The following is a 26,565-nucleotide window of genomic DNA, read 5'->3' as shown; positions in this document are numbered from 1 at the left end:
TTTTTTCTTGTAAACAAGCCAGTGATCTGCTTTTTGGCTCATCGCTCTTTCCTTAACAAGAATATTATCGTTTTTTTTCATTATGACAGTAAAATTAGGACGAGAAGCTGTGACGGAATCCCAAGTTCCGAATATCGTACAACAATTTAGAGGATATAAGAATCCACAATAAACTAAGTAATGATTTTTCAGGATTCACTTAAGGGTGTAAAGAACCTCATGGAATCCTCCATGGCAGAAAAATTTGGTACAAAGTGAGCAGCCGAAGAGCTACAGATTCATGCGTTTTAACACACCACATTCCTCCCATTCTAAACCACTCAAAATATAAGCAGGTCTTGACCATTTTCCATGCTAATTTGTCCCCCCTTTACATCCCGTCTTTGAATTCCTTTTTTCTTCCCATGAACAACATTTTTTTGTTGACAATGAGACAACTGCCTCTGAATTCTGTGTTGCAAAATTGACTGTTAAAAGCTGCTCACGTCTTGGGTTGAACAGGTTTTCCTTGTGTATAACCAAACAGAACACGTATGGCTTTTAGAAACAAAAACCTATTGGGATCTCTGCTGTCGAGTATACTCCCACAGAGCAATGGCGCCGCTGACATGAACGTTAAGAGATCTAACAACTCCCAACTGTGGAATCTCAAGGCAAGCATCCAGAACATGTATGATATCCACCGGTATACCTTCCTTTTCACGCCCAAGGACCAGTACCTGTCCAATGGATGCAAATGAGTAATGCAACAATGTCTCATGATGGAAACGAAACACCTTTTACAAATTCCATTGAATAAATAGCTGCCACGACCCTCGATATTACAATGCAACTGAGAAGAAGAAAAGAATAACAATAGAAAGAACAAATAGCTTTTGGGAAATTATATACACTATGGTTACTTGTAATATCCAATTATGGACACTATGGTTACTTGTAACATCCAGAATGCGGCAACTATGTTCTCTACAATTTTTTTTTCAGGTTAAAGGTATACAAGCACCACAATGATATTGTATATACACAGAAGAAAAAAAAGAAAAAGATTATATATATCATGCATTGCAATATGGTGAACTGGACTTTCCCAAATGCAATGCAATGACAGTCAGCAAATTAAAATGAAGGACTGGGTTCACAGAGTAACACACCGTCTTTTTAGGAAAGATATGCTGGTCCAGAGGTATGCTATTTGCAGTTTGCTCTAGTCCCAAAATTGAGAAGCCTTCTCGTTTCTTTCTCTCAAGGAAAACCTTCAAACTATCCACTGGGACTTCGATCATAGGAACCCACTTTTCTGCGGTCACACTGGGGAAAAAAATTGAGGAATTAATTTACTAAGACATTCATTTGAAAAATAGAACACACAAAAGTTTTATTGGGTAAACTAATAACCAAAATATACCATACTGTATCAGATGAGAGGGAGATCAGTTTGTGTCTCATAACAAAAATAGTAGACAAACAGAACCTAATTGGCAAGATATACATTTATATAATATATATTAGATAGTGGATAATTCTTAAATGAGGATCTAGAAGGTTACAATTATTGGACAACATCTCTATATGAGCCCCATATCTCAAGATTGGTCAGCGACCGTAATCTTACTTAAAAATAAACCAAAGTTTCAAGAAACATCTAGTTTATTGCCCACCAGAAATCCATATATTGTGCCACCAAGTGGACCACCAGAGTGGAAAATTTTGTTTTGCAAAGTAATGTGGGGGACAGTACAGATGTACCACCATTGGGAACCTCCAGGTTAGAAGGAGAACTTTAGCGAACAATTAACATTATTTTGGAATTTTTTGGGGGGTTACTGATGAAGGATCATGCTCCACATCTCAGGTGTTACTAAACCCTGAGTTTACCAAACATACCATTTTCCAGTTTACAGTACCAGACTAGATTTCAAGCCATTTTAAACTCCAGAGATCACCAAAACACAAAAAAACCAAAAAAGAAAAACACGAAGACTCCGTATGTGTATAGGTATATATATATATAATGTAAGTTACAAATGGATGGTACAGAATTATCAACAAACCTGATGAGTTGGAACTGTTTGTCATGTACTATGTTAGCATCTGCAACGACCAAACTTGATGCCTTGAATACCTGGCAAGAACATTGATGTATGAGAAACTGATCTGAAAAACTGTACACATAATACAACAAGCAGAAGAGTGGGAAAATGGCCTTTTTAGTCCCCATCACACACCTCACAAGTTCGTGCCAGGCCAGCAAGGTTAGGTATGCGATCAAGCAGAGATGCTACAAGGATAAGATGCTGTCTGCTTGCTCTCTCTCCCTCCGCTGCCAGACTTCTAGACTGCAGCACCTGAGCAAGAAGCTTATCGTCCTTCTCGATTTCTGTTGTATTGCACATGAGATTAAATTAATTTAAATTTTTTCTAGCAAAGCCTTTTAAGATAGATGGACAGTGCTATGGAACACAATATCTGTACAGTTTCCAAACCTATGTGCCATCTTCACATTGGGTTCTCTAGCATTGTCCCTTTCTTAGTATAATTATGTGATGTGGTTATAACATGTGCCATGTGGATCGGGAGAAAAAGTTGAGATAAGTAGGCATTTTCCATTAAAATTTTGACTTTTCACAAAACAATTAGCACCTTATAAGCTATCCGTCCAAGTTTGTACATACCCACGAGTTGTTTGTAAGTTTCCTGGTCGCCCAAGAAGGAATTAACAGCCTTGTCTTGCTTCTCACGTTTAGAGAGGGTAATCTTTTTTTGAAAATCCAGTGAAATATCTTTAGGCAGCTGGGTATGCAATTTTCCTTCCTTAGCATTAGACAGTATTTTTGTACAGTTTTCATCTTCATCAGATCTTAGGCTTTCATTCTTAATAGTCACGGCATCTTTTGCCATTGAACTCCGAAGTTCTTCTCTAGCATCCTGCAATACTGGAATCTGAGTTACCGAACATAGAAGAAAACTTCACGAGATAATGAAAATATACTTACATTTAAGAAGTTGAGCACTTGCTCCATAAAGGACATTGGTACACATTCAAACTCGAGTTCCTTTAATACAACAAAAGAAGATTTGATTCAGATACCCCTCAAGCAGAAACAAATACTGACTAGCAAACATAACGATTATACACACAGCTTGAACTGACAATAACTGTGAGGAGACAGCTTGTGTTGTTTTCTACATGAAAATGAAAGCATCTTATTCTATATGGAAAGAAGATATGTGTTCTCTTCTTGCTTCATATTTTGAGTCGATATCTCATATTTGATTATGCTTTAGATTCGTGTTTCTCTTCCCAGAAGGTTTCATTGTTACTTATTTCAATTGAAAAATACTTTTAAAAGAGGAAAAGATAGAAATGCAAAAGTAAAGGGAAGTTGATAAGAACTGCTATGCTAAAAGTATTACTTAATGCCAAACATATTATAACTTAACTATCACGAACCAAAGACCCACCTCAACCCGGTTAACAAAAATCCCCGCAGGAGTGGCAGAGCTATTCGGACTGTAGGCATCAAGATATCCTCCCATTGATGCTCGTAAGCTGAAATGAAAACAGATCAAATTAATGTCAGATCTCACTATAATCATATGTATAAGAGGCACAAACAAAAGTCTGTTTATTTAAGTTATGCTTGATCGCAAGCAAAACACATACATTTGTACATATGTTTTGCATTGAAGTTGATTGACTACCTTCTCTACTATTTTTAGTTGCTAAGTGTGTACGTGGCGTTCAAATAAAAATAGCTGTTGAAATATGATTTAAGTTCATAGAGGAATGGGACTAGGATTGTATATTGAATTTACATTTTCATTACATTTGCATTTGAAAAAATTATTTCTTAGAAAACAGTTTGTCTTTTAATGACCGATCAAAGTTACACTCAAACAGCATTGCTGGCTTTTACTGACCAAAACAACAAAAGAAAAAACAGATAAAAATTTTAAACAGGATTATTCTTCCAATTTAATGAAGTAATATGAAAAGATCTAAATATCATATTTGGAATAATTGACGTTTTGAATTCTTGTAATGGTAAATTTGTGAAAAAAGTGAAGGTGCTCTTTGGAAGGCTGCCCCTTTAGGCTTCCTGTGGTATATTCGGAGGGAAAGACACGTACTTTTGAAGGTATGGACAATTCCGTTATGGAGATCAAGGCATCCTTTTTTAGGTTTTTGCTTGCATGGATGCATAGTTCTTCAGTTTTTCTTTCACCTCTTTTCTGGATTTTATAGATTATTTCTCTTCATGATTAGCATTGTATATTTTTTGTATAACTGGAATTTTCTGTTCTCTTTTTAACAAATTACTATTATCAACAAAAAACAATCTCGCAGCAAATTCAATGTCATTATACCCCGAAAACAAGTATTGGACCCACAAACTCCCCATGAGTATCCCAGATTTATAATCAATTAACAAGTTATGTTTTGAGTAAGCAAACTTGGACCAATAGTTTATTTGAAGTTTTTGTAATGACAAGGAAACAAAACTTGACAAGGTTTATTTGATACCCTATTTTCAACACGTTTAATCATTCCAAACATTACCCCAAACATATAACGTAGGCACATAACAGCAGCCACTGCCGTCACTGCCACCACTGCCAGGTTAATTGATGAAATTGCACATCAGACATAACTACAGACTAGTATCAATTATTGAGAAAAGCTAGCTTAGGAGATAGATGTTTCAACTTTTTTGCTAGATAAAATGTTTGGAATAGATTATTTGTATTGCCTGTTTTATCACAATGAAATAATAAGAAAGAAGGTGAAGTACACTTTAGTGCGGAAAATCATGTTGAGATGTCATACCGCATACAATCAGAGTTCTTTTCCAGGTAGGATTTCAAATCTTCAAAGCACCTCTTCTCTAAAGTCATAGTTTCAGAGGCTTTAGAGTCTAATGGAGGAAAAAATTTGCAAAGAACTTGGTAAACCAGTAACTGCAAAGTGAATCAACTCACAATAAATGAAAAGGCATTACACACAGAATAGAAAGAATAGAAAGGATTCAGTATTCATCAACTTTGAATCAGCCAACCTGGGCAAAACCACGCAAGCTGTGGTGATGTGAGGTTAAAAGTGGAACTATGGGAGGAAGTAATTCATTCAAATGCTTGTATTGAACAGCTTGAGATGCATGGAGTATGACATTGGCTGCTATAAATACATAAGAAGAGAGCGCCTGCATTTAATGTCTAATAATTAGTAGAATAGAGATCTACCATACATCAAAGGATATTACCCTAAGGGGAGAGTATATGTAAAAAGTAAAATTCTCAAAATAAAGCTATAAACTGCTAATAGAACCAATGTCATGTCAATGGAAATGTAATGTTCTATCTATATGTACCCAAATACAAGGAATTAAAGAAAAGTTAACTCTTCTTAGTGAGAATTGGATACGTGCACTAACAACGATCAAGTGGAATGAGAGCCCATGAACTATGAATTTCTGCTCAATTTATGAGTTTATGATATTTCTTTTCTTTATTTTCAGTCTAGATGTCTTTTGTCCTAGCTTAGAGCAAATATTCTATAATTTTCAACAACTTGAATTTGCATAAAAGGGAGATTCTAAATTATGTCTACAAGAAACATTATGTGTATGTGGTCGACAGGCAACTGCAATCCCGAGAAGCTCTTCAGTAGGTATCATGAAAAATGTAGTTCTTAAGAAATAGTGTTCCCTTATAATATATCTCCTGCTCCTAAATATTAAGATTCCAAGAGGAACTAAAGGTAGCACTTTTCAACCATTAAGAATATCAGAAAACCGCAAGAAAAAGAGATTGAGAAGAAAGGTCATAAACTCATAACGACTCCAAAAGAATATATACCTGAGGCCGCATCTCATAATTTCTTAACACAGGAACTAGTTGCTCCCCAACCTGCAATCCAGCAATAATGTAGGAATTAATAAGTGTGGTTCTTCGATTTTTTAAATCCCAAAAGCTTGTTCAAAAACTTATGGAAGACAAAAATCAAGAATCCCAACAGCCTTGAAAGACCTCATCCTTGAGTTAAGGTTCTGGATCCTAACTCCACAAACATAGTACTCATGCTTAACACTATCAATTCATGACTTCCAGGCTGCATTTTGGACAACACCATTCAAAAGAAAAAGCCAATCCAAGTCTAACCACATGATTAACCAGTTAATTAACTACCTGCTTATCGCAAACCCAAGCCTGGTTACTTTGGACTGTTTACTTTTCAGTAAACTGTGACTTTTTCAGCAAATTAGGTACAAACGTACACATTCCATTTTTCTCGTTCCAGCTGTACACCACCCAAGTATAGTGTGGGTGTGAAATCTGAACTGCCCAACATATGCCAAAATAAATCATTGTCGAAACCTTGGCATATGTTGACCTAGGTTTTCATTTCATTATTATCATCAGAAAAGCAATCTTTAACCAAGCATTAATACTGGACATGGAGAAAAAAGTAGGAAACTGAAAGCAAAAACTCAAGACAACTTGACGACCACAAACAAAGAAAAAAGGTCAAGACAACTTTTAAGTTTATTCTCATATTCCAATATCAACAGGCACAACTAAGGTTCAATTACAATGGGTAGCCTCCATATCTCAGCAATCCTTTTTTTTTTTTTTGGTTATAAGGTAAACAAAAATCCCACAAGTACAAGTAACTAATGAAAATAAATAAACCCTGCTGTAGCAAATAATTAGCCTAATTATTGTTTTGCTCCTACACCTAAAATAGGTGCATAGACCACCAAGATTCCCATTAACCATATTTTTTTTTTACTCTAAACATCAGACCTCCAATATGTGAGCTCCAAGATAGCTAGGAAAAACATGTTATGGTATTATCATGATGACAACTGATAAGATACATATGTATATACAGTCCCGCTCACCTAAGGACGTAAAAATGAGGTCATGTGAGGTCCTCTTTAATAAAAGCCCTAAAATTAATCTAAGGGCACATATACTTAATAATCTTAACCCTCACTCATGCTCCTCTTTTTATTTAAACAATCTCTTTTAATTTGCAAAAAGAAAAAGAAAATGAAAAAGGAATACATGTTCAACGCTTTTGTCTCCTTCCTCCCCACCAATCTTCTCCTCCTCATCCTCTTCTCTCTCGCCCTTTTTAGGGTTTGACCCTCTTTTTCAGTCTCGTTGAACCAAGCTTTTCAAAGGCAACTTCTTCCTGAGTCTGTTGATTAATTTGATTTCAAATTTGTTCTTTGAATTTTTTTCTTCTTCAGAAAATTGGTATTAGTCATCAGAAAACAATTTGGATGTTCTTTCTTTGATTGTGTAGCTTTCTAATGCAAAAAATTTGGATGCATAAGGGTGTGCCCCCCTTAGTGTTCAAGAATCAGGAATTAAATTCAAGATGAATAAAGGGCATACCCTTGTGGTTCCACCATATTCATTAAGAACCACGGCTATATGAACCTTTTGGATGCGAAACTCAAAGATGGATTCAATCGAAATCAACCCATTGGATATTTAAGAGACAAAATTTTCTGAAAATTTTTTTTTCAAAGAACCAATTTGAAATCAAGTTAAGCAACAGCAAGAAGTTGCCTTTGAAAAGGTTGGTTATGCCTACGTATGTTCAATGAGGCTGAAAAGAGGATGAGGAGGAGAAGATTGCTGGGAAGGGTTTGTTTGAGTAAAAAGAGGAGCATTAGTGAGGGTTAAGATTATTAACTATATATGCCGTTAGATTAATCTAAGGGCTTTTATTAAAGAGGACCTTACAGGGCCTCATTTTGAGGTCCTTAGGTGAGCCGGACTGTATATATATATATATATATATATATATATATATATATATATATATATATATATCTAGTAGAAAATATAAAAAGAGCATAGAGTCCACAAGTGCTAATATTTTATTAAAAACCCAAGGGAAAATATACTGTAATAAAAACCAAGTGGCACAGAAGATGTGTCTTAAATAACAAGGAAAAAAAAGGTGTACAAGTCCCCTTCAGAATAGAGCAATAAACTTAAGCACCATACCAAGTAAAATCGAGACAGCAAAAGCATCAGATAAACCATCCTAAGCCGATTGTTAATCCTTTTTCTCTTGCACTGCTATTAACAGTCAACACATAACTATGACCTGAGCTGAACCAAATAAGTAAGTATTTGCTTAATGCAGAAGCCTTTTCCTCTACAGGCTTGTGCATGTGGCTTGTAAAGTCCACTTTCAGTTTCTCTACAGCCTTGTGCATGTAGCTTGCAAAGTCCACTTTCAGTTACACGTCAATTTATAGAAAACCATTTTGCTATCCGAGAAACAACAAGTCACATTGCATGTGGAAATAAACATCCTTAAAGCCCTTGATTAACAAAACTAAACACACATACTCCGCTCCCTCTCCTTCACAATTATTATGAAAGTGAAAGAGGTTGTTTTTGCAATGTAAAACCACTAAAGAAAGCCTTACCAATGGTGGGAACTTCAAGTACATATTAATTGCGAATGTTTCCAAGTATTGACGAACTGCAGGTAAGTTGTTCCTCTGCATTAAATTTACAAGTAATTAATTTAAAAATAACAGATGTGTACCATCATAACTGTACAATTATAGAAGCAATAAAAGTGAACACTATCACAGAGGAAACCCTCTCCACTTGAGGGGACAACCATTACAAAAACAATTATAATGTTGTAGTCCCTATCACAGAGCAATGATATGAGACAACGTTTACTTACATAGAGGGATAAGTGCAAACAGTGTGCAACTTCCGAAACTATATCTTGACAGACGAAACGTGACAAAATACATATCATTTGCCACGCACGTACCTTACGCCTGTGGATCTGTTAAGATAAACAAAAATAAAGAAAAAGAATAAGGAAACATAACAAACAGAGAGGTTATAAACACCATCCAACCATCCATAACCTATATTCTTATTGAATAAGCACAATGTTGACATGTCTAATTATTCATTCAAGCATCTTCTACAGTAGGTTTAGAAGATTTTACACAAAACAAACAGTTGCAGATTGTGTTCACATTATTATTTTCTCAATGACATCTTGCACTAGTCATTCACAGAAATCCCATTCTAAATCTATCTTCAACTTAAAACAATTGCCCTGGCTCAGTAGTTTCAGCTGAGGTCCCTATTCTCAACAATTTAAAGGGAAAGGATACTCACTGCACTGTACTTCTTGTACAGCTCCTTTGCAAGATCCTTGTCGTTTACCTACATTTGCAAATGATCAACATCAGCACACCATTTTTACAACCTTTAGCCATTCTGTTAAACAAAAGTAATATGCACCTAAACTTTTTTTATGGAGAATGCACTGCATGTAATGTAACTGGAAGTCTGTAACAATAAAAATCATACAAGCTAGCAACAACGACATGATTGACTGAATGATATATTTAATCATAGGAGTTGAGAGAGAGAGAGAGAGAGAGAGAGAGAGAGAGAGAGAGGATTCCAGTGTCAAATCATTTTATGTGGAAATTGTGTGGGTCCAGCAACTAAAGGTCCTAATAAATATGTAGACCTTATTTGGGAATTAAAGTACACGAAAACCATACCTAACCGCAACCCTTACAAGCGAAACCAAATAGTAGGCAAGCTTAAATAATCAAATTAACAAACTGTGACAGCAAAAGTGTAACAGAGTGGACTCAGTGGAGCAAGCAATTAAATTTTTTGGGAAGATAAGAGTCCAACTATGCTGGTAGGTCAACCTGCTGTATCTTTTAGGACACAGGAAAGGATAAGAAGCGAAACAGAAAACACATGATAAGCAATGAACGCAATCCAAAAGGTATTTAAGACAAAAAAAAAAAAAAAGCAGATGCCTTTACAGGAATAAAAAAAACTGAAGGCTGCAACTGCAAGAAAATATTATTTCATTAGCATAAGGTTTTTTTTTTTTTTTGAAAGAAAGTTCTATTAAACACAAAATACATGGGAAAGCTATAAATTAGAAGACATGGAAAACATATTAACAAAATGAATACCGCAGAATCTAGAAGCTCAAGCAAAAATATTTTTCCAGATTCCAAAGCTGCATGGCAATCTTCATTTTCATTTGGTGATCCCACCAAATCGGACAAGTCTGCTAGCTTGGAAAACAGAACAGCAACAGAGGCACGTGCATACAATTCTGTGTTGATAAATTCCTGAGAATAGATTCCAGAAAATATTTAGACTACAAACTTCAAAACTCCCTAAAAGGTAACCTGGAGAGATTAAAAATGCCTGAAATCAATCTGAACCAGAATAAGGTCTCTTTATGTTGTGATTAAAAAAAAAAAAATGAAGTTCAAGTAAGGTCCAAGCAAATAGAACAATATCTCATGCAGACTTATCATACTTGTATATGATTTCCTTCAAAGGTCCAGGTCAACAACATGACCCAGTTAAAAAAGAATATTAAAACAAACTACCTACGACAAGCAAGTTGCTTCTAAATGGAGAGCCGACTTATATTGAAGTTTCCTAGTTATGTGAAGCTAAAAATTCTATGATAACCAAAACTAGCTTCTACTATTGAAAATGCCCCAAAGCTACATATGAATATCAATGAAGTTATTCCCTTGTCAAAGGTAGATGATACGTCTTCATTGCCACAATATATTACCAACATTAAATTCAATTACTATGTAGCCTACTTTGGTCAGCTCAGTATCAGGGCCTTTTGCCAATAAAGAAACTTCAGTCCTTGTGTCATGATTGTCAGCTAATTCACCTTCAAAGTCCTCATCAAATGCAACTGGGGAAAAAAAATCATTTTACAAATCATATTCTATGACAATGGAAAACAATATAAATATCAACACACCTTATCATATGAGATGTGTAACGTTTTTTTTGACAAAGAGAAGTTTATATGAGGTGTAACTCACCAGAACCATGTAGTGACAGCAGCTTCAGCTCCTTCACATAGTACTTTATAATCCTAGGATATGATAGACACAGCCCTGTTAAGTGTAATGCAGAAAGACGAATTGTACGGGGACTTTTTGTGCCTTCCTCAAGAATTTTCTCAACAAACTGTCAGAAAAAAATATGTTAAAAGATGATGCTCTTTTTTTTGAATAGAAACATTTTTATTCAAATTTGTAAGCATCAAAACAAGGGCATTTAGAACGCAGATAAAAAGAAAAAACACTAGCCGGTGAAACAGACACAAGGCCACTCAACACATAACTAAACAACCAAACATAAAACAACCCCTTAAGATACTACGGCCAGCAGATTGCACATAATTGTAGGATAGGGTACATCCTTAAAAGCAAGGGAAGTTGATACCCAAAGGGCAGCCCAAAACTTCACTCTATCCCATAACTCTGCCACTCCCACTCCTTTATAATCCTCAAAGATTCTCCTGTTACGTTCCAGCCATAGGTTCCAAACCACTGCCTGCATCAGACTACCCCAGAGAATTTTGGCTTTCTTTCCCCTTCCCAAAGCATCAATTCTGACGGAAAAAAGTTCAAAGCAGCCTTCTGGTATTACCAACACCGTGTTAACTTCCTTCAATAGTGTTTCCCACAACTTTAGAGAGAAAGGGCAATGAAGAAGGAGATGGTCCACGCTCTCCCCTGCCTTATTACATAGAGCACACCAGTGAGGGCTAATGCACAAATAGGGACAACATCTCTTTAATGTATCACCTGTATTTAGTTTTCCCAACACCGCTTGCCACACAAAGATCTTAACTTTCGGAGGAGTCTTGGCCTTCCAAATTTGAGTGTACGGGGAGAAGATCTCCCCCTCACCACAATTCTGAATATGAGAACAGAGAGAATGACAGGTGAATAGACCAGAGGGGTCAAGCTTCCATCTTCTCTTATCCAGTCTGGAAGTGATCAACCTCACACCCTCCAATAAATCCAACAATCTAGCCACCTCCGTTATCTCCAATTCATTGAGATTCCTCCTGAAACCAAAATCCCAACTGAGAGGGAACCCATCCGAGCCCGTAAAAGAGGAAATATTGTGGTTTTGCTTCCTGGACAAATTGAAGAGTCTTGGAAACACCTCTTTCAAAACACTACCCCGGCTCCAGTCATCCTCCCAAAATCTGACCCTAACTCCACAACCTACCACGAAAACACAGCCTTGAAGAAACAAATTATAGCCGCTAGAAATGTCCCTCCAAGGGCTGCGACAAGATCCCCGAGTCGCAGGTTTAGCATCCCACCCATTTATATCCATTCCATAAATACTTCTGATCACTTTATGCCAAAGAGCATGAGGTTCGTTAGGAAACCGCCAAAGCCATTTTGCCCGCAAAGCCGCACTCCTAGCCCTCAACGAACCCACCCCTAACCCTCCACAGAATTTTGCCTTGCCCACAACCTCCCAACTCACAGCGTGGGTTTTTTTTCCCATCCAAACCTTCCCACAAGAAATCCCTCATAAGCTTCTCGATTCTATTGGCTACTCCAATGAGAATCCTGAAAAGGGACATGTAGTAAATCGGAATACTACACAACACAGCCTGAATCATTGTGAGTCTTCCCCCTTAAAAGATGATGCTCTTATGACCAACAAAAAAAGATGATGCTCAAAACATTATACTTATCAAGACAGGATCAATAACCTTGTACACTCGTAATCAACAGAAACAACATAAGTGTGACTCAACATGCGCACACACGATACATAAATATACAGCCATCATAGGGGAATTTTCCCTTGCCAAACTGTAAATCTGGACCAGATTCACAATTTGGCAAGAGTACATTTTCATGTGTAGGGTCATGTTCAAGGGACAGTTTTCGACACAGTTTTAGAAACATTCTTAAACCATATACGTTTTATCATCTAAGAGTTGAAAATGCATTTGACACAAAACATAAATTTTCTTTATTATTATATTTGGAACACTAGACAAACTGTACAAGATGTGTTTAGTTCCTTCACTTAGCCCTCTTCTCTCTCTCATACTATTTTCTTCCTACCTATAACCTTCTCAGTTCCTTCACTTTCTTCCTCACCGAAACTCATTAGATATGGCTATCAAATCTCATTGATCAATATTATGTACAGGCCAATCAAAACAAAAGATTTCAAATTTCACTTCAATTCTCCCTCTATCTTCTCTGTCTTCCCATGGTTCTTAATTAATTGATTTTTCTTCGTTTTTCTCATTTGCGGTCACAGTCATTTGGACAAGTGTAATTTAGGGATACATGTTCTGGACTAAGATGTAAAAGAAAGGAAGCATTTGTTTCTGGAAAAGAGAAGAAAGGAAATTAAAGAATGGGTTTCTAAAAGAATTAAGTATAATTTGATAAGGAATGTCATACAGTTTCTAGAAAGGAAAAAAAATGGGTTTCTAAAATTTTAAAGTTTCCATATCTGCAAAGCTTAAGTTTGATGTCAGATTTAAAGGAAATTACAAGATATTTCAATTTGATAAGAAATGTCAGAGAGGGGACATATGGTTAGCGAGCACATAATTGAATTTGGTGGTGGCCGGAAGGGCTTAGACCAAAGCGAGAAAGACTCAGACAGACACACAGAGAGATGCCGGTGTGTGGGTGTCTTTTCTTGCCACCTGCACATTTTCTTTTCATTTAAAAGTTCCCCCAGTGCACTCTCCAACTCTTCATTTAAAAAATCAGATCATCCTACTAGTCAGAATAGGTTCCTGATATTGATTCTTATCTATAGTAGACAAAGAACATGCCAGATTTTTAACAGGGAGGAAGGTGAAAGAAAAACATGGTGAGAGACGGGGAGAGAGAAAGGATTAACTACAAAGGAGAAGGTGACTGCACAAATTATCTGAAGAAAATTAAACACGCCTCAGGCAGTGTGTTTAATGTTACCAATAAAATAATAATAAAGAAATTTTTGTTTTGTGTCAGATGCACTTTCAACCTTTAGATGATAAAACATCTAAGGGCTACAAAGCTGTGTGAAAAAGCTGTGCCAGATTCATCTTCAACCCCATCGATATATTATTTGGGATCAAAAGTTAAGTTTTAGTTTAACACACTTATTTAAACACCTCATTAGAGAATGGTTTATATATGTAAACACGTACATATATATCTAACAATATATGTACATAGTTGGATGGATAGATAGATAGATAGAGAGAGAGAGAGAGAGAGAGAGAGAGAGAGAGAGAGAGAGCACACACCCACTTCAGAGGCCCAGGTGCACCGTCAGTTATATGCATGCTCTCATCACTAAATAGGGATGAATGCAGAACAGAAGACAAAAGGGCTGCAATAGGTGCAACCTTCCGCTTGTTGCAACTGACGTGCAATATCCAAGAAGACTGAACCAACTGCCACATCATCTGAATTAACCAAGAGTCAAATGAAAGTTTAGCTATTTCACTTCAACAAAACATAATCTAAAGAAAATGCTATAAAATGGTACTGGTGACTTATAAACATTCCATTACTTCATAATCTCTTAAGAGGATCATTTTTGCCTTGGAGAGAGAGAGAGAGAGAGAGAGAGAGAGAGAGAGAAAGAGAGATAAAGGGCATTTCAACACAAAGAAAGCAAGAACACAGACAAACAATAAAACCACCCTCAGTCCTCCAGGGACTCGTTCTACCATTTGACACCAATGGAACAAAAATATCAGCTTCACACATGATTAGCTTATGCCCTAGGCTTGAAAGCTTATCTTTGTCCCCAGGTTAATAGAACTAAATTAACGGGTCAAATCTCAATCTAAGATTCCCCCAGTACCCCCATCAACAATTCCCTTCACAATGACGTTTACACTGAATTAAGTACCAACAAAGTTACAAGGACATTAAATGACTGGAACATATATGCAATTATACCACTCCAAGAGATACAGCAGGCATGAAGTAATTTTTATGCAATTCTTTTCTCATAAAGGTGTAACTTTCAAAGCCCAAGTAGTTTTCCAAAATCAGTTGAAAACTAAATAGCAACATACAAAAACAAATTTAAACATTGAGTTTTGTATTTGAACCTCACCCCACAATATTTTTAACACCATAAACCCCAGTATTATCCTTAACGAAACTTAGTACACAGTCCCAGCAAAAACTTTATATAAAAAAAGTTTAGACAAACCTAGCCCAAATCCTCCTTCCTCTCCCACCACCACTGCCTAACTGCTCTCTCTCTCTCTCTCTCTCTCTCTCTCTCTCTCTCTCTCGGAAACGAGAAAGAGAATGAGAAAGTGGAGAAGAGAGGAGAGAGAGAGAAAGAGAGAGAGGTTCGCAGTGGTGGTGGAGTTTCCGGCAGTGGGGGGAGGAGGAGGAAGGAGCTGCTGGGATTCTATGTTCTTTTTTGTTTTCTTGTAAGTTTTAAAATAAAAATAAAAATTAAAGGGTAAATTTGACGTTTCATGATAAAAGAAGTTAGCTGGGTGTTCTTAGACATTTGTCTAAACAGAAACACTCTAAACATTTCTTTCCCCTCAGAAAATCCCTTCCAAATTAATGAGCTCTCTCATAGGCCACAATATGGCCTACAAAAGTTTTATACACAATATGTAAAAGGATCAGCACCTAAATTAGGATGCCAAAAAGGGAAAGTGGTTCACAATGGGACTGGAAAGTATTAATAGTTAAATGGTAATTGACGAGTGAAATTCCACAGAAATATATCCAGGCTGTCATTCAGCTGGTATCACAACCACATGCTACCCTACCATGACACAGAGCATCCACAAGCACAATTCTAAGAGTTTGGAAACAAACCTGGGCATCCACCCCATCACATAAGGAGACAAGTAAACCAGACTTTCCCTCGGCAAATAGGCCCAAAACTAATCGGACTGATCTGAGCATTGGTAAAACAGAACCTTCCCCAGCGTTCTCAAGGCTGCAAATTTATATAGAAGAAAGGTGGTGGGTCAAAAAGGAATACATAAAATCTCCATCAGCAATAGCCATTATTATTACAACAAAACCATATTCGGACAGCACACAAGAGAGTATCTAAAGTATATTTCTCCAGTATTCAGAGAAGCGATGCAAAGAGAGATCTTTCTTTTCCTTTAATTTTACTACTACAAAAAAACATTTAGACACCAGGCAACAGCAAATGTTTGGGCATGCTTATGGGCTACTCTTTCTCCAGCCTTTAGGGATCTTTCTTTTTTTGTAAATTTATTAGATTGGGGAGCAGTGGTTGGATAGAGGTGTATTACATTGTAGGAGGTTGTGTTTGCTTTGTTATGATGGCTGTATTATTTCGTTGGTGGACCTCACTCTGGTTCACTCAGTTTTGTATTGCGGATTTTAGCTGTTTAGTGAAATTTGTTTCTTATAAATATATATATATATATATATATTTAAATGAGAAAAGTGATTCAAAGAGATCTTGAGCTATCCACCTGTTCTAGAATAATATATTGCCCCATTGAATTAATATAAACACTAATTATTAATAAAATAAATCAAACGATTTATGCACAAACTGCTGAATTTGTTTGTACAAGACAGATGCTAGATAACAGCCCTCTTCCCAACCACCAAAAGAAAACCCAACAAAAATTAGATCTCTAATGGGAAGAAACCATAACGAAAGCGGTACCATTGAACTCTTCTCATTTCGTACCTCTCAAGAAGATCAGTAAAAATCCATCTGAGAGCAGCACCTGAGAAGAAGAAGCTATAGTCCTCCAGATGAAGCCCATTTTTAAAAGCATAGCTAGGAATTGAAAGTAGGGATTCTAGGCACATCCACTGCATCAGTCACAGCAAACCAGTTAAAATCTTGTATTGAGTTAAATATCCATAGACAGAATAAATTCACCTTTACACAAATGACAAGTACCAGCACTGAAATGCAAGAGAAAATTAGGAATGATGGAAAATAATATTTGATGTATTAGAAGTTTAGAGCAGAGAAACAGAAATAATAAAAGACTCAGCGACTTATTAGAAAATAACAAGGCCACATTTGGCTGTATTATTTACAAAATTTCAATGTTCCATATGGTATGAAATGCACTAATAAGACAAAAATCTTATCAAAATCTTTGACAATGTGTTGCTAGGAAATTAAGATTCCTCACCTTCCAATTCATTAAAACTGCACGTCGAGTCCGTACAAATACTCCAACTGCAAGGAGATTATTTATGTTCTGAAGAAAAGAAAGAACCAAGGAATCTAACAGAGGTTTTCCAATTGATGATAACAACAAGCTGTCATATTTCTTGACCAGACCCAAAGCTTGAGGAGAAAAAACAGACGCTAGTGCTGTGAGGGCAGGAGCTAATGCTTCATATGCTGCAAGACATATTTCAGCTCCAGTCTGCTTTGGAGCATACAGATAAGCCACTAAAAATAGCTCATGAAAAACTGAAAGTCTTTATAACTGATTCTTCATATAACACAATCTACAACATACCTCTGAATTACAAGCTGGAGAGGAAACAGTTTTCCAATAGAATTCCCACAAAAAATTATAGGCAAGGTCAAGTGATACGTGGCTTTTAAATTGTGCACACCATGATGAGATAGTTGCAAGAGCCTTGATGGACATTATCTACAACAGAAGGAAGACAGGAAAAGAAAAATCAGCAACAATAAGATGTGCTTCGGTAAAACCACTATCATTAATGAGAAGGCAACTTAATGGTTAGTGAAAGCTCACAAGATAAAAATGCACATATTCAAAAAAATGCGTGAATGCTTTGGTGAACGGGAAAAACAAAGTAATAAATATTTCTTTGATATTATAATCTAAAATGTGAAACTCCCATGAAGGGTAAATTAATCACCAAAAAAGATGCAAGAGCAGAAACAAAAGCATGAAAAATGGAATACACAAGAATAATTACTACAAAAAGATGCATCAGAAGGTGCATGAACAACAAAACATTGTTGACTAAGATAAACTGTAAACACTTGAAGTCACCAGTATTGAGATAAAGATGATAAGCGAGGGGAAAAAGAGGATCATTCTTTAACTCCACCATGCAGGAACCTATAAAAATATTAACTAGTCTAGTCGTACTAACACAGAACTGCACCCACCTTTTCAGATGAAGAAGTACATAACAATTAGGCATTTTAAATGAAAATAGAATGCACACAATGTGCCTTTGTTTGCAGATGATCCACTGCATTTCAAATTTTTAAGTAAACCAAAGGTAAGTAGTAGGACACAGAATCATACTGCTTGCAACACCGGAGTGGTGGTTGAAGATGATAACCGGCGTTGACTAGGACCTCCAAGTTTTCCTCTCACAGAACCAGGAAGGATCGCATCTGCCATCTTAATGGTATCAGTATATGAGAATATGGAACAAGACAAGTTTGCAAAAGAGACCAACTCTTCCTGCAAGCAAGACAAACAGAAGACAGTGACAAGTTAAAGGAGAAGCATATTATAGAGGAAAAAAAATTATAAGCTTGGTGCAATTTGGTCTCCATACCATTATAAAAATAAAAACGTTGGTAAACTTTTGACATAAATTAAGAGCATCTGCATGACCAAACTGATCAATTGATTCAAGCACATGAAATTCTGATTTGCCTCTAACTTTAGAACGATACTCATCAACTCTTTCTTGCATCATCTGGAGCTCCAGAACCAAGCTCAAGGTGAGGATGAGAAACTTCACAGTTATTTGGTCCAACTTATTGTTTTCTTGGCAGAGCTCATGACCATGATTTTGAATAAACTGAATGCATCAGAAAAAACATAAAGTCAAAACCTCATCCTGGGAAAAATCATAAAGGGTACTTCCACAGCAATACTTCCACATCAATACCTGACAGTAGGATAAATGTACCAAATTTGGTTTGTCAAAATATACTGACCAAAACTGGAAGACAAAGGATGAACATACAGCAAATCACAATTTGAACACAGAAAAAGTCTTACCATCAGTATAGGTATCAATTGATATTCCTCCTTGCATGCAAGAAAAAGCACTCTTGCCCACCGCTTCGCTTCAAATTCCCATGCATCCAAGTCTTCATCATCAAAAGTGATTGAATCATCAACCATGTGACGACTTGTAAACCTATTGGGGAAGTCATGAATACTCTTAAGAAGCTTCATTTCAGTACTGAAGCAGTTGGCACTACAATGCTTCTTCCCACACCCCATAAGCCATTCTTGTAGTTTAAGTCTTAAGGAACCTAGAAATTGGGGTGGGGGGGGAGGGGGAGAGGGGGAAGAGAGAGAGAGAGAGAGAGAGAGGAGTGTAAACGTCTCACAAGATTGCATACATCAAGTCTCAATATCCATTGATGGTAACTTTATGACTACTCACACTTTCTTTCTTTCTTATTAATTAATGTGGCAAAGTTTATGGATCAGTATCACATATTCAGTACCAACAAAATATATATTAAGGACCACACGGATCTTGAATGCATGCCAGTATATGTATCTTCATGTACTCATCTATGATGTATGAATATAATATATGTACAGGGTAATGTTCTCTTACTAGACTTGTCTTGCTGGAAAAATGCTTACGTTATCAGACTGAATCTGGACAAGAATCAAATTGATCAATGGTCCAGAACACAGATGTTGCCACAGAGTCTGGAACGAGAACATTGCCATGTATATACATATGTATAATAAGTAAGAATATGGCATTTACTCGCACATACATGTAATTGTGTATGTGTCTGACACACATGCATAAAATGCATAAGTAATTTCACTATTTCACAGATAAATAGAAAATACTGGAATAAAAAGTGAGCACAATAAAGCATACCACCAAAGCCAGTGAATTCCCATGGAAATGTTGAAATGAAGTGCATAAGTATATCAAGAGGCACATCACATGCACACACCACTGAAGCAGCAGAATCCAGGACTTTTTCACAAACTGGAGCCATGAAGATGTCCGATCAGTTATGCTCTGGCCTTTTAACAAATAACCATTGCAATGCAAATATTCAATATAAAAGACAATATATTATAATCTAACCAGATTAGTGATTAGAGACCTCGAAGACGATAATTAGGATTGAAATGTTGTTTGCTGCTCTCAATAACAAATCTCAAAGCATCAAGCAAAACAACTTTGTCATTGCGAGGGGAATTTCCCACTTGGATCATGCCAGGAATTGCATCTTCAGACCACTGTGCTTCACTTTCATTATCATCTGCTATAACTTGACAAGCAGTTGAAGAAATGCATTCAGCAAGGCACACCAATCCAGCTCTACCAAATGATTGCACCTTAGCAGTAGATGCTAAATTGATCAAAAATGCAACGCACATCCTGCAACCATAAGTAACAAAGAGTAAAGCATATATCAACCTCATTAAGCCCAACAGAAATTTCTCAGAGGACAGCAATTGAACTGAGCAAAACACTGTCGTGCAAGTTGTAAAAGTAATAAATGAATGATGCAATTAATTTCCAGCCCCAACAATAATGTGCAAACTAACTTTTGATAAAAATAAAATAAAATCTTGTAAAAGGTGAAACCCCAGTACATGGAAAGTGTACAAGAGAAAAACCAGAAGAACTGAAGTGTACAACCTAGCAGCTGCAGAATAAATAAGTCATCCAAACAAGAAAAAAGAAAGGCGGCACAAGGTAGACACAACAATAAGGAAAATGTAAATATTCCGAAACATTTTTGTTCCAACGGATTAAGGACACTAATTATCACATTCTGACAGTGCCAAGGAAGATCTCGTAATCCACTTGCCTAAAATTTAAAAGAAAAAAAACAAACAAATGATAAGAGTGCAACACCTAACAAAAGCAGGAACTATTACAACATATGAATCAAACGTAACAAACCAAAACATATAAAAACACGTTCAATCAGGAATAGCGTACACATTTTTAAAAGTAATAAGCCCAAACAAGATTAGCAGAAATCAATTAAAAAGCAACAGAGACTTCCACAGAAAAGGCACTAAATTTGCAGCATGAAACTTTTTGATTTCTAAAGAAACTTTTTGTTCAAATCTGATGAACAGAATTCCACCACCCCAACTAAATAAAACAGTGGACCAGATGTCCACTTCACTGCAATACAACAAAATCCCACCACTCCAACCGAACAGAACATAGCACAGCTCTAAAGAAATGAAAAGAGCCATTGTCACAGACCCCAATCCTATCTCGCAGCAGCTCTCCAATCTAACCCTATGAAAAGGAAAGATAAATCCCTAAAAGCAGGTGTCCCGCAGCCTGTGATGACAACCAGGATCGAACTTCCTCCCACACCACCTTCACGTCATCCCCCATATGACCCAGACTCCATCCAAATGACGCAAAATATGGCTACCACAACACAGTTCCACATCACTTTTGCCTTCCTTCCCCCCCAAGGGGCCTTCAATTTTTCACAAGAAAATAAATCGCTATTATATATATATATATATATATATATATATATATATACATATATACAACTCTGTGACTATGTAGGTATGCATGCATTTATTACATCCTAAAGTGAGTACAAACAACCTGCATATCATGTTATTTACTTGCACTACAGTTGAGGAAATATTAGCATATAAAAACTCAATTGTCTATGTAACACTGCCAATTAAACCAGAGAATAAGGCTGACATTACAATGCAATTACCCAAAGAAACCTACTTCAGAGGTTCAAGTGAACACATTCTAGAAAACTCAAACTAAAATCTAATTAGATTTCATATGAGAAACCTCTTCTTCTGTAGCTCTCTATTATCACTATATTCATTGATGAAAAATCATCAAGCAGATTGTAGCATACCCCGCATTCAAGCAACTTGTATATTGGTGTAGAAACCTAGCTGCACCCTCAATTGTCATTGAGGAGTATATTCCTTTTACACCTATAAGTGAAACAACAGAGTAGTAAGTCAACCTAGTGGGATTATAACACTCTTAATCAATATCATTGCTTAAAGGATTATATCAGGAAGAATGCAAAATGAGATAATAATGTATCCACCACCATGATATAGAAGATTAGTAATCGTTGCAAAAAGTATGATATTTGAACATAGAAGCATGACCTATAAAATAATGAACCATTACCTTATAAGACTAAGCAGTGACATATAATATGATACAAAAGTCAAATATGCTGAGTTAAGTTGTAAATGCAAACTCAAAAAGATAACAAACCAAATTCTTTGTGGTGCACAGGGTCATTTATCCCTTCCATCAATGGACCCAGAACAAAAGATACAGGCACTGATTTTGTATGAGTTCCATAATTCTTCCAATCAATGCCCAAAAATGACTGCATGATCAAGCACCTAACTGCATCATACACAAAAAAGAGAATTATGTCTAGATTAATTTGTTTCTACAAATAAACCAGAAAAAGTTATTTAGAGTAAACTAACATTCCTATTAAACTAAAAATGATTATATGGTTGAGCATTCCAGTCACTATTACCTTGAGGATTGTCATGACGAAAACCCCGTTCCCACAAAATAGCTAACCAGTTAAAGATTTCGCCTGGGGTTTCAATATGGCTTTGATGAACTGCTCCAGTGACAGAGGTTGTAATATTACGATGTGTGGTGGAGTATTGAAGCAACAGAGATACCTGAAAAACAAAATTAGTTATAAGATGGGGTAATCCAAAATGTTGATAAGATTGTAACCTGACCTCATCAATGCCAAACCATTATTTTACTTTTCCAAATAAGTAGTAAGTTATACTCATACAGACATTTGATATAGTCTGTAATAACCATATCTCATCTGGAGAAAGTTAGAATAGGTACATGGTGACATGAAGAGCATGATAACCATCTAAACACACCTGGGAATTCCACACTGCTTCAACCAAGTGAGTGCCAAACTCTTCAAGCATTTCATATAGCAGTACAAATGCCTCCCACTTCTGGCTGTTCAGACAAGACCCAACTTGGCTGCATATTTTCCCCACACCCAGTGACTTTGCTTCCTTATCAGCCCACTGTTCCCTCTTTGTCATGCCAGGAGGCATTGAATGAATTTCAGGTAATATCATCTCCTCTGAAACAGGGGACGATTGACCTGCTTCATTTATCCGTAGTGCTGTCTTGAACATATGCAATGACTGCTTCCTCACTAAACTCTCCTTATCAACCTGAACAGTGAAACGCAGAAAATAAAAATAATTAAAGATTATTATGATTTTGAACTGCTAGATTAATGAGCTTATCAATGAATTCTAAATAATAATCGAAAAAAGTGATAATGCAAATACCAAGCCTTTTTTAATTTCGTCCCAAAATTCTTTTTGAGCTCTTATATCAAATTCTTCCACTTTATTACTTGTGTCAACATCTCCGCATTCTTCTGTACAAGAGTAAAAAGACAAATACAGGGACAGTACACTATAAGCATCTCTTCTCTCCACAGTTCCAAGAGAAAACAGAAGCCCACAGCACTTCCAAATTTTGTTAAAGAAACTGTTCCTGGAAGACAATCACATACATTCAGCTGAAACGATATATACATACATAAAAGAGTATGCACATGTATATATAAAAGAAAATATGTATACGTATAAAAAAAAAAACCATATATGCATATACAAAACAATATATCTAGAATGCTGGTGAAACTAGGAAGACAAATAAAGACTAATGCAGTTGGAAGAAATTTTTGTAACTACCTTGAAAGTATAAGGGTCTGCCCATGTATTGAGATTTCAAAAGAGCAATAAGAAGAAAATGCTTTGAAAATTATTGGGAGGAGAAAGCCAGTTGCACAGGACCGGTGTTCCAAACTTTGTAAAAGCAATCGTTCAGTCAAGCTACAAAGACCCCAAGTCAATTTACCAGCAACATTTTGAGCATCAAAACACCCATTTGGAATCATTGATTCTGAGGATGCGGCTGTTTTCATGCTATGAAGGGCAGCATCAAGGATTAAGGTTAGAATGTGGCATGAAATTTGCAGCGAAAGTGACCCAGATTGCGACGGGCTGTGTTTTTCACTCATCTCCAAATGAGTTACAAGGTCAATAGATCCCAGCACCCACTGAAAGATATCTGGTACCTCATTTTGAAGCATACCCATAGAACTAGCAACTACTCTTAGAAAATAAGGCACCAGGGTTGCCTCCACAACTACCCAGGTGTTTGTCTCGATCACAACACATATAAATGATTCTGTAACCTAGTACCAGAATTGCACAAAACCAACACCAGCATGCACAGCAAGCAACAGCTTGTTACAAGATGAAATTTCGTAAGGACAGCAAATTGACAACAAGAAGCTTTAAAAAGTCTACCTGGTTAAGCATTTTGCGGTCAAATATATGCGCTATCTTCATCAATGGAAGAAAACTTCTCCAAATAAATGATTGCAAAGCATCATGATTAGAACCTACAGAGAAAATATATTCAACAGTATTGAATAGAATATTTAGCCACAACACAATACTTATACACTTTGAAATAAACAGTAAAGAGCCTCTCCCACTATATCTTAGCAACGAGAATGACGACTGAGTAGAAATTAAATTATGATTAAGGGCTGGCAATGAAACCATAAAATAAAAATTACAACATCGGGAAACAGAAAGATCAGAGCATTAAGACAACATTCTGGCACCCGCTTGCCTAATCTCCAATGAAAAAGTGCACACTTTAGGTTTAGTTGCATGCAGTTCAAGAACAAGGGGCCACTTGTGGTTTAGTTGAAATTGAACGTACTACTGGATTGAAAGTAGTTTACTCTTTGCTTGTTAATATACTTAACCAGTATCAATTAAAATAGGTTTACGTGTAGTCAGAAATTTTAAGAGTATAATTTTTTTTTTTTTTTTTTTTAAAACCTATCTAGATGAAACACACAGGATGAAGTTTTGTATTTCAAATATCAAACTTGGTCAAGCAAATAAGCACTTCAAAGATCCGTACTACAATTTATCAGAAGATTATATATATTTCCATTATCACACAACATGGTGGAAACCAATCAGAACATCACTGTACCAAACTCAAATTTAATTGCATCAAAAAACAATAAAATCCCTTGGGGTTAGCCCAAGTGGTGAGGAAGGGTAGGGAAATGGGTTAGGATTAGGATAGGTCCAAAGATAAACAATAGTGAAAATCCAACTGACATTAAAGCCACCTTTCACAACCATTTGATATAAAACTCCAACCATTGTATAAGAAAATAAAAACATTTCTGAGATGGAATTAGGGACATGACTTACCAAATTTCTTTAATAGATGGCAAAGTGCACTAACCAATGATGCCAGATAGTTACAGTGATTGGAATCCAACATCCCATCATGTATCTTAAGATCCTATACAAAATAAACAAACCTGACTAACCATTAGCTCAAATTCAACCACGCTAGTTCAGTAAAATAGCAAGCTGGACAATAAATAAACAACGAAGTTCAAGAAATCATTCATGATTTCATCTCATGTATTTAAATCAAAAGCCCACCTCAACTAATCCAAATTAATCATTCTAGCAACTCGGTATTACTCAAATTGCAGACATATCAGCCCATTAAATACAAAAGAAGCCCCTTACATATTTAACTTGGCAATTTTCAACAAGAAAGCTGGGTAGGGTATATATTTTATTGGAGTCTTCCAACTTTTTGTGGCATTTACTATGAGTGTATTTATGAAGTGGAAAGGCTATCATCAGATTATCATTTACAAAAATGTGTGCCAAATCGAGGACTTGAGTTTCCATGAAGCCACCCAACTTGTCTAAATTTCTTATGTGCTTTCTTGGGTATTCGACATTATTTTCTTGACTATTCAAGATAGGAAAACAAAGAGTGCTCTGTCTGTACCACAAACATAGTAATGCAGCATTTTACTACGAAAAACTCAAGCATTATGTCACTTAACTTACAAATAACCAAAAAACCACCTCAACTAACCCAAATAATCATTCTAGAAACTGGTATTTTTCCCAATTCAAACGAACAGCATTCCGTTATAACCCAAAAGAGTGACTTTATCTAACTCAATTGGCATTTCCTCCACAAGCCAACATAGCAATGCAGCATTTCAGAAACTGAGTATTTGATTAAGTAAATTAATCATACCTCAGAGAGCTTGGGAAAAGTATCAAGAAGTGAGTCAAAAAGTGAGGAGGGAGATAAGCCAGAAGAAGACAAAATGCAATCCAAGACGGCTGGAACAGCGGCTTGAGGTACTTGATTGAAGCTAGTGGACAGTGAATCGATAAGAGCGGCCATAGAGCCTGTTTCTCTTGTAGACATTTCTTTCAGAAAGAGTTCAATTGAAGTGGTTCTGATAAACCCTAGGGTTTAGAATAATTAAACCGGGAAATTTCTACACAGAACTTCTTCTTTTTTTTTTCTTTTTTTTTTCGGTTCAATTTTTATGAGCCTTGTTGGTGGAGAGACATTAGAACAAGTGCGGGTATTCCCACGCCCTTATTCAATTTTCACACCTATTTTATTTTCAATGTTTTAAAGACAAATTTACCTTTTGTAAAATGATTTTTAAGACAAGAAAAAACCTCAACTTAACCCACCTATTTTACCATTTGACAAAATAAATAAATAAAAGGGCTTAAGAACTCCTCATCCCCAGAGTAATTTCACTTTTTTTTTTCAAGTTTTTTTTATTTCTGGGTTTTTCTAGTACTCTGTTTGAGTGACTGCTGAGTGCTTG

The 26,565-nt window shown here is 36.2% G+C and overlaps 1 protein-coding gene across 3 annotated transcripts; it reads right to left on the bottom strand.

Annotated features, from left to right (window-relative positions):
• Positions 1–52: 52 nt before the first annotated feature.
• LOC117628553 lies at positions 53–26,230 on the bottom strand. Of its 3 annotated transcripts, XM_034361034.1 has the most exons (36): positions 25,971–26,230; positions 25,112–25,205; positions 24,179–24,273; positions 23,558–24,063; positions 23,147–23,357; positions 22,718–23,026; positions 22,345–22,498; positions 22,068–22,205; positions 21,691–21,772; positions 19,930–20,207; positions 19,695–19,808; positions 18,842–19,101; positions 18,390–18,638; positions 18,131–18,292; positions 17,360–17,497; positions 17,024–17,263; positions 16,564–16,691; positions 15,702–15,825; positions 14,147–14,308; positions 10,893–11,040; positions 10,659–10,759; positions 10,005–10,166; positions 9,178–9,225; positions 8,726–8,833; positions 8,457–8,531; positions 5,857–5,907; positions 5,058–5,201; positions 4,829–4,959; positions 3,463–3,550; positions 2,994–3,053; positions 2,673–2,925; positions 2,226–2,377; positions 2,052–2,122; positions 1,152–1,308; positions 555–719; positions 53–450 (listed from the first exon to the last, which is right to left on the bottom strand). In XM_034361034.1, the coding sequence occupies exons 1-35, from the start codon at positions 26,145–26,147 to the stop codon at positions 555–557; spliced, it is 5,535 nt and encodes a 1,844-aa protein (XP_034216925.1). In that variant the 5' UTR covers positions 26,148–26,230; the 3' UTR covers positions 53–450. The 3 variants fall into 3 exon arrangements, 2 of the variants coding, with proteins under 2 accessions (XP_034216925.1, XP_034216924.1); XM_034361033.1 differs by having other exon boundaries at positions 53–719; XR_004585975.1 differs by lacking the exons at positions 53–450; positions 555–719; positions 1,152–1,308 and having other exon boundaries at positions 2,641–2,925.
• Between the last annotated feature and the right edge of the window lie 335 nt (positions 26,231–26,565).

Source organism: Prunus dulcis, chromosome 5 (assembly GCF_902201215.1).
Source record: "Prunus dulcis chromosome 5, ALMONDv2, whole genome shotgun sequence".
Classification (NCBI taxonomy): Eukaryota; Viridiplantae; Streptophyta; class Magnoliopsida; order Rosales; family Rosaceae; genus Prunus; species Prunus dulcis.
The sequence above is the reverse complement of the archived record's forward strand: the minus strand, read 5'-3'. Positions and strand labels throughout refer to the sequence as shown.

Bases quoted from the DNA above. Each gene is read 5' to 3' on its own strand.
- LOC117628553 (XM_034361033.1), bottom strand. From the start codon at position 26,147: ATGTCTACAAGAGAAACAGGCTCTATGGCCGCTCTTATCGATTCACTG. The intron at 22,499-22,717 runs GTGTGTTTAGAT...TTTGTTTTTCAG, and splicing joins AAGCAGTGTGGAATTCCCAG to GTATCTCTGTTGCTTCAATA. The intron at 16,692-17,023 runs GTGAGGAATCTT...TGACTGATGCAG, and splicing joins CAGTTTTAATGAATTGGAAG to TGGATGTGCCTAGAATCCCT.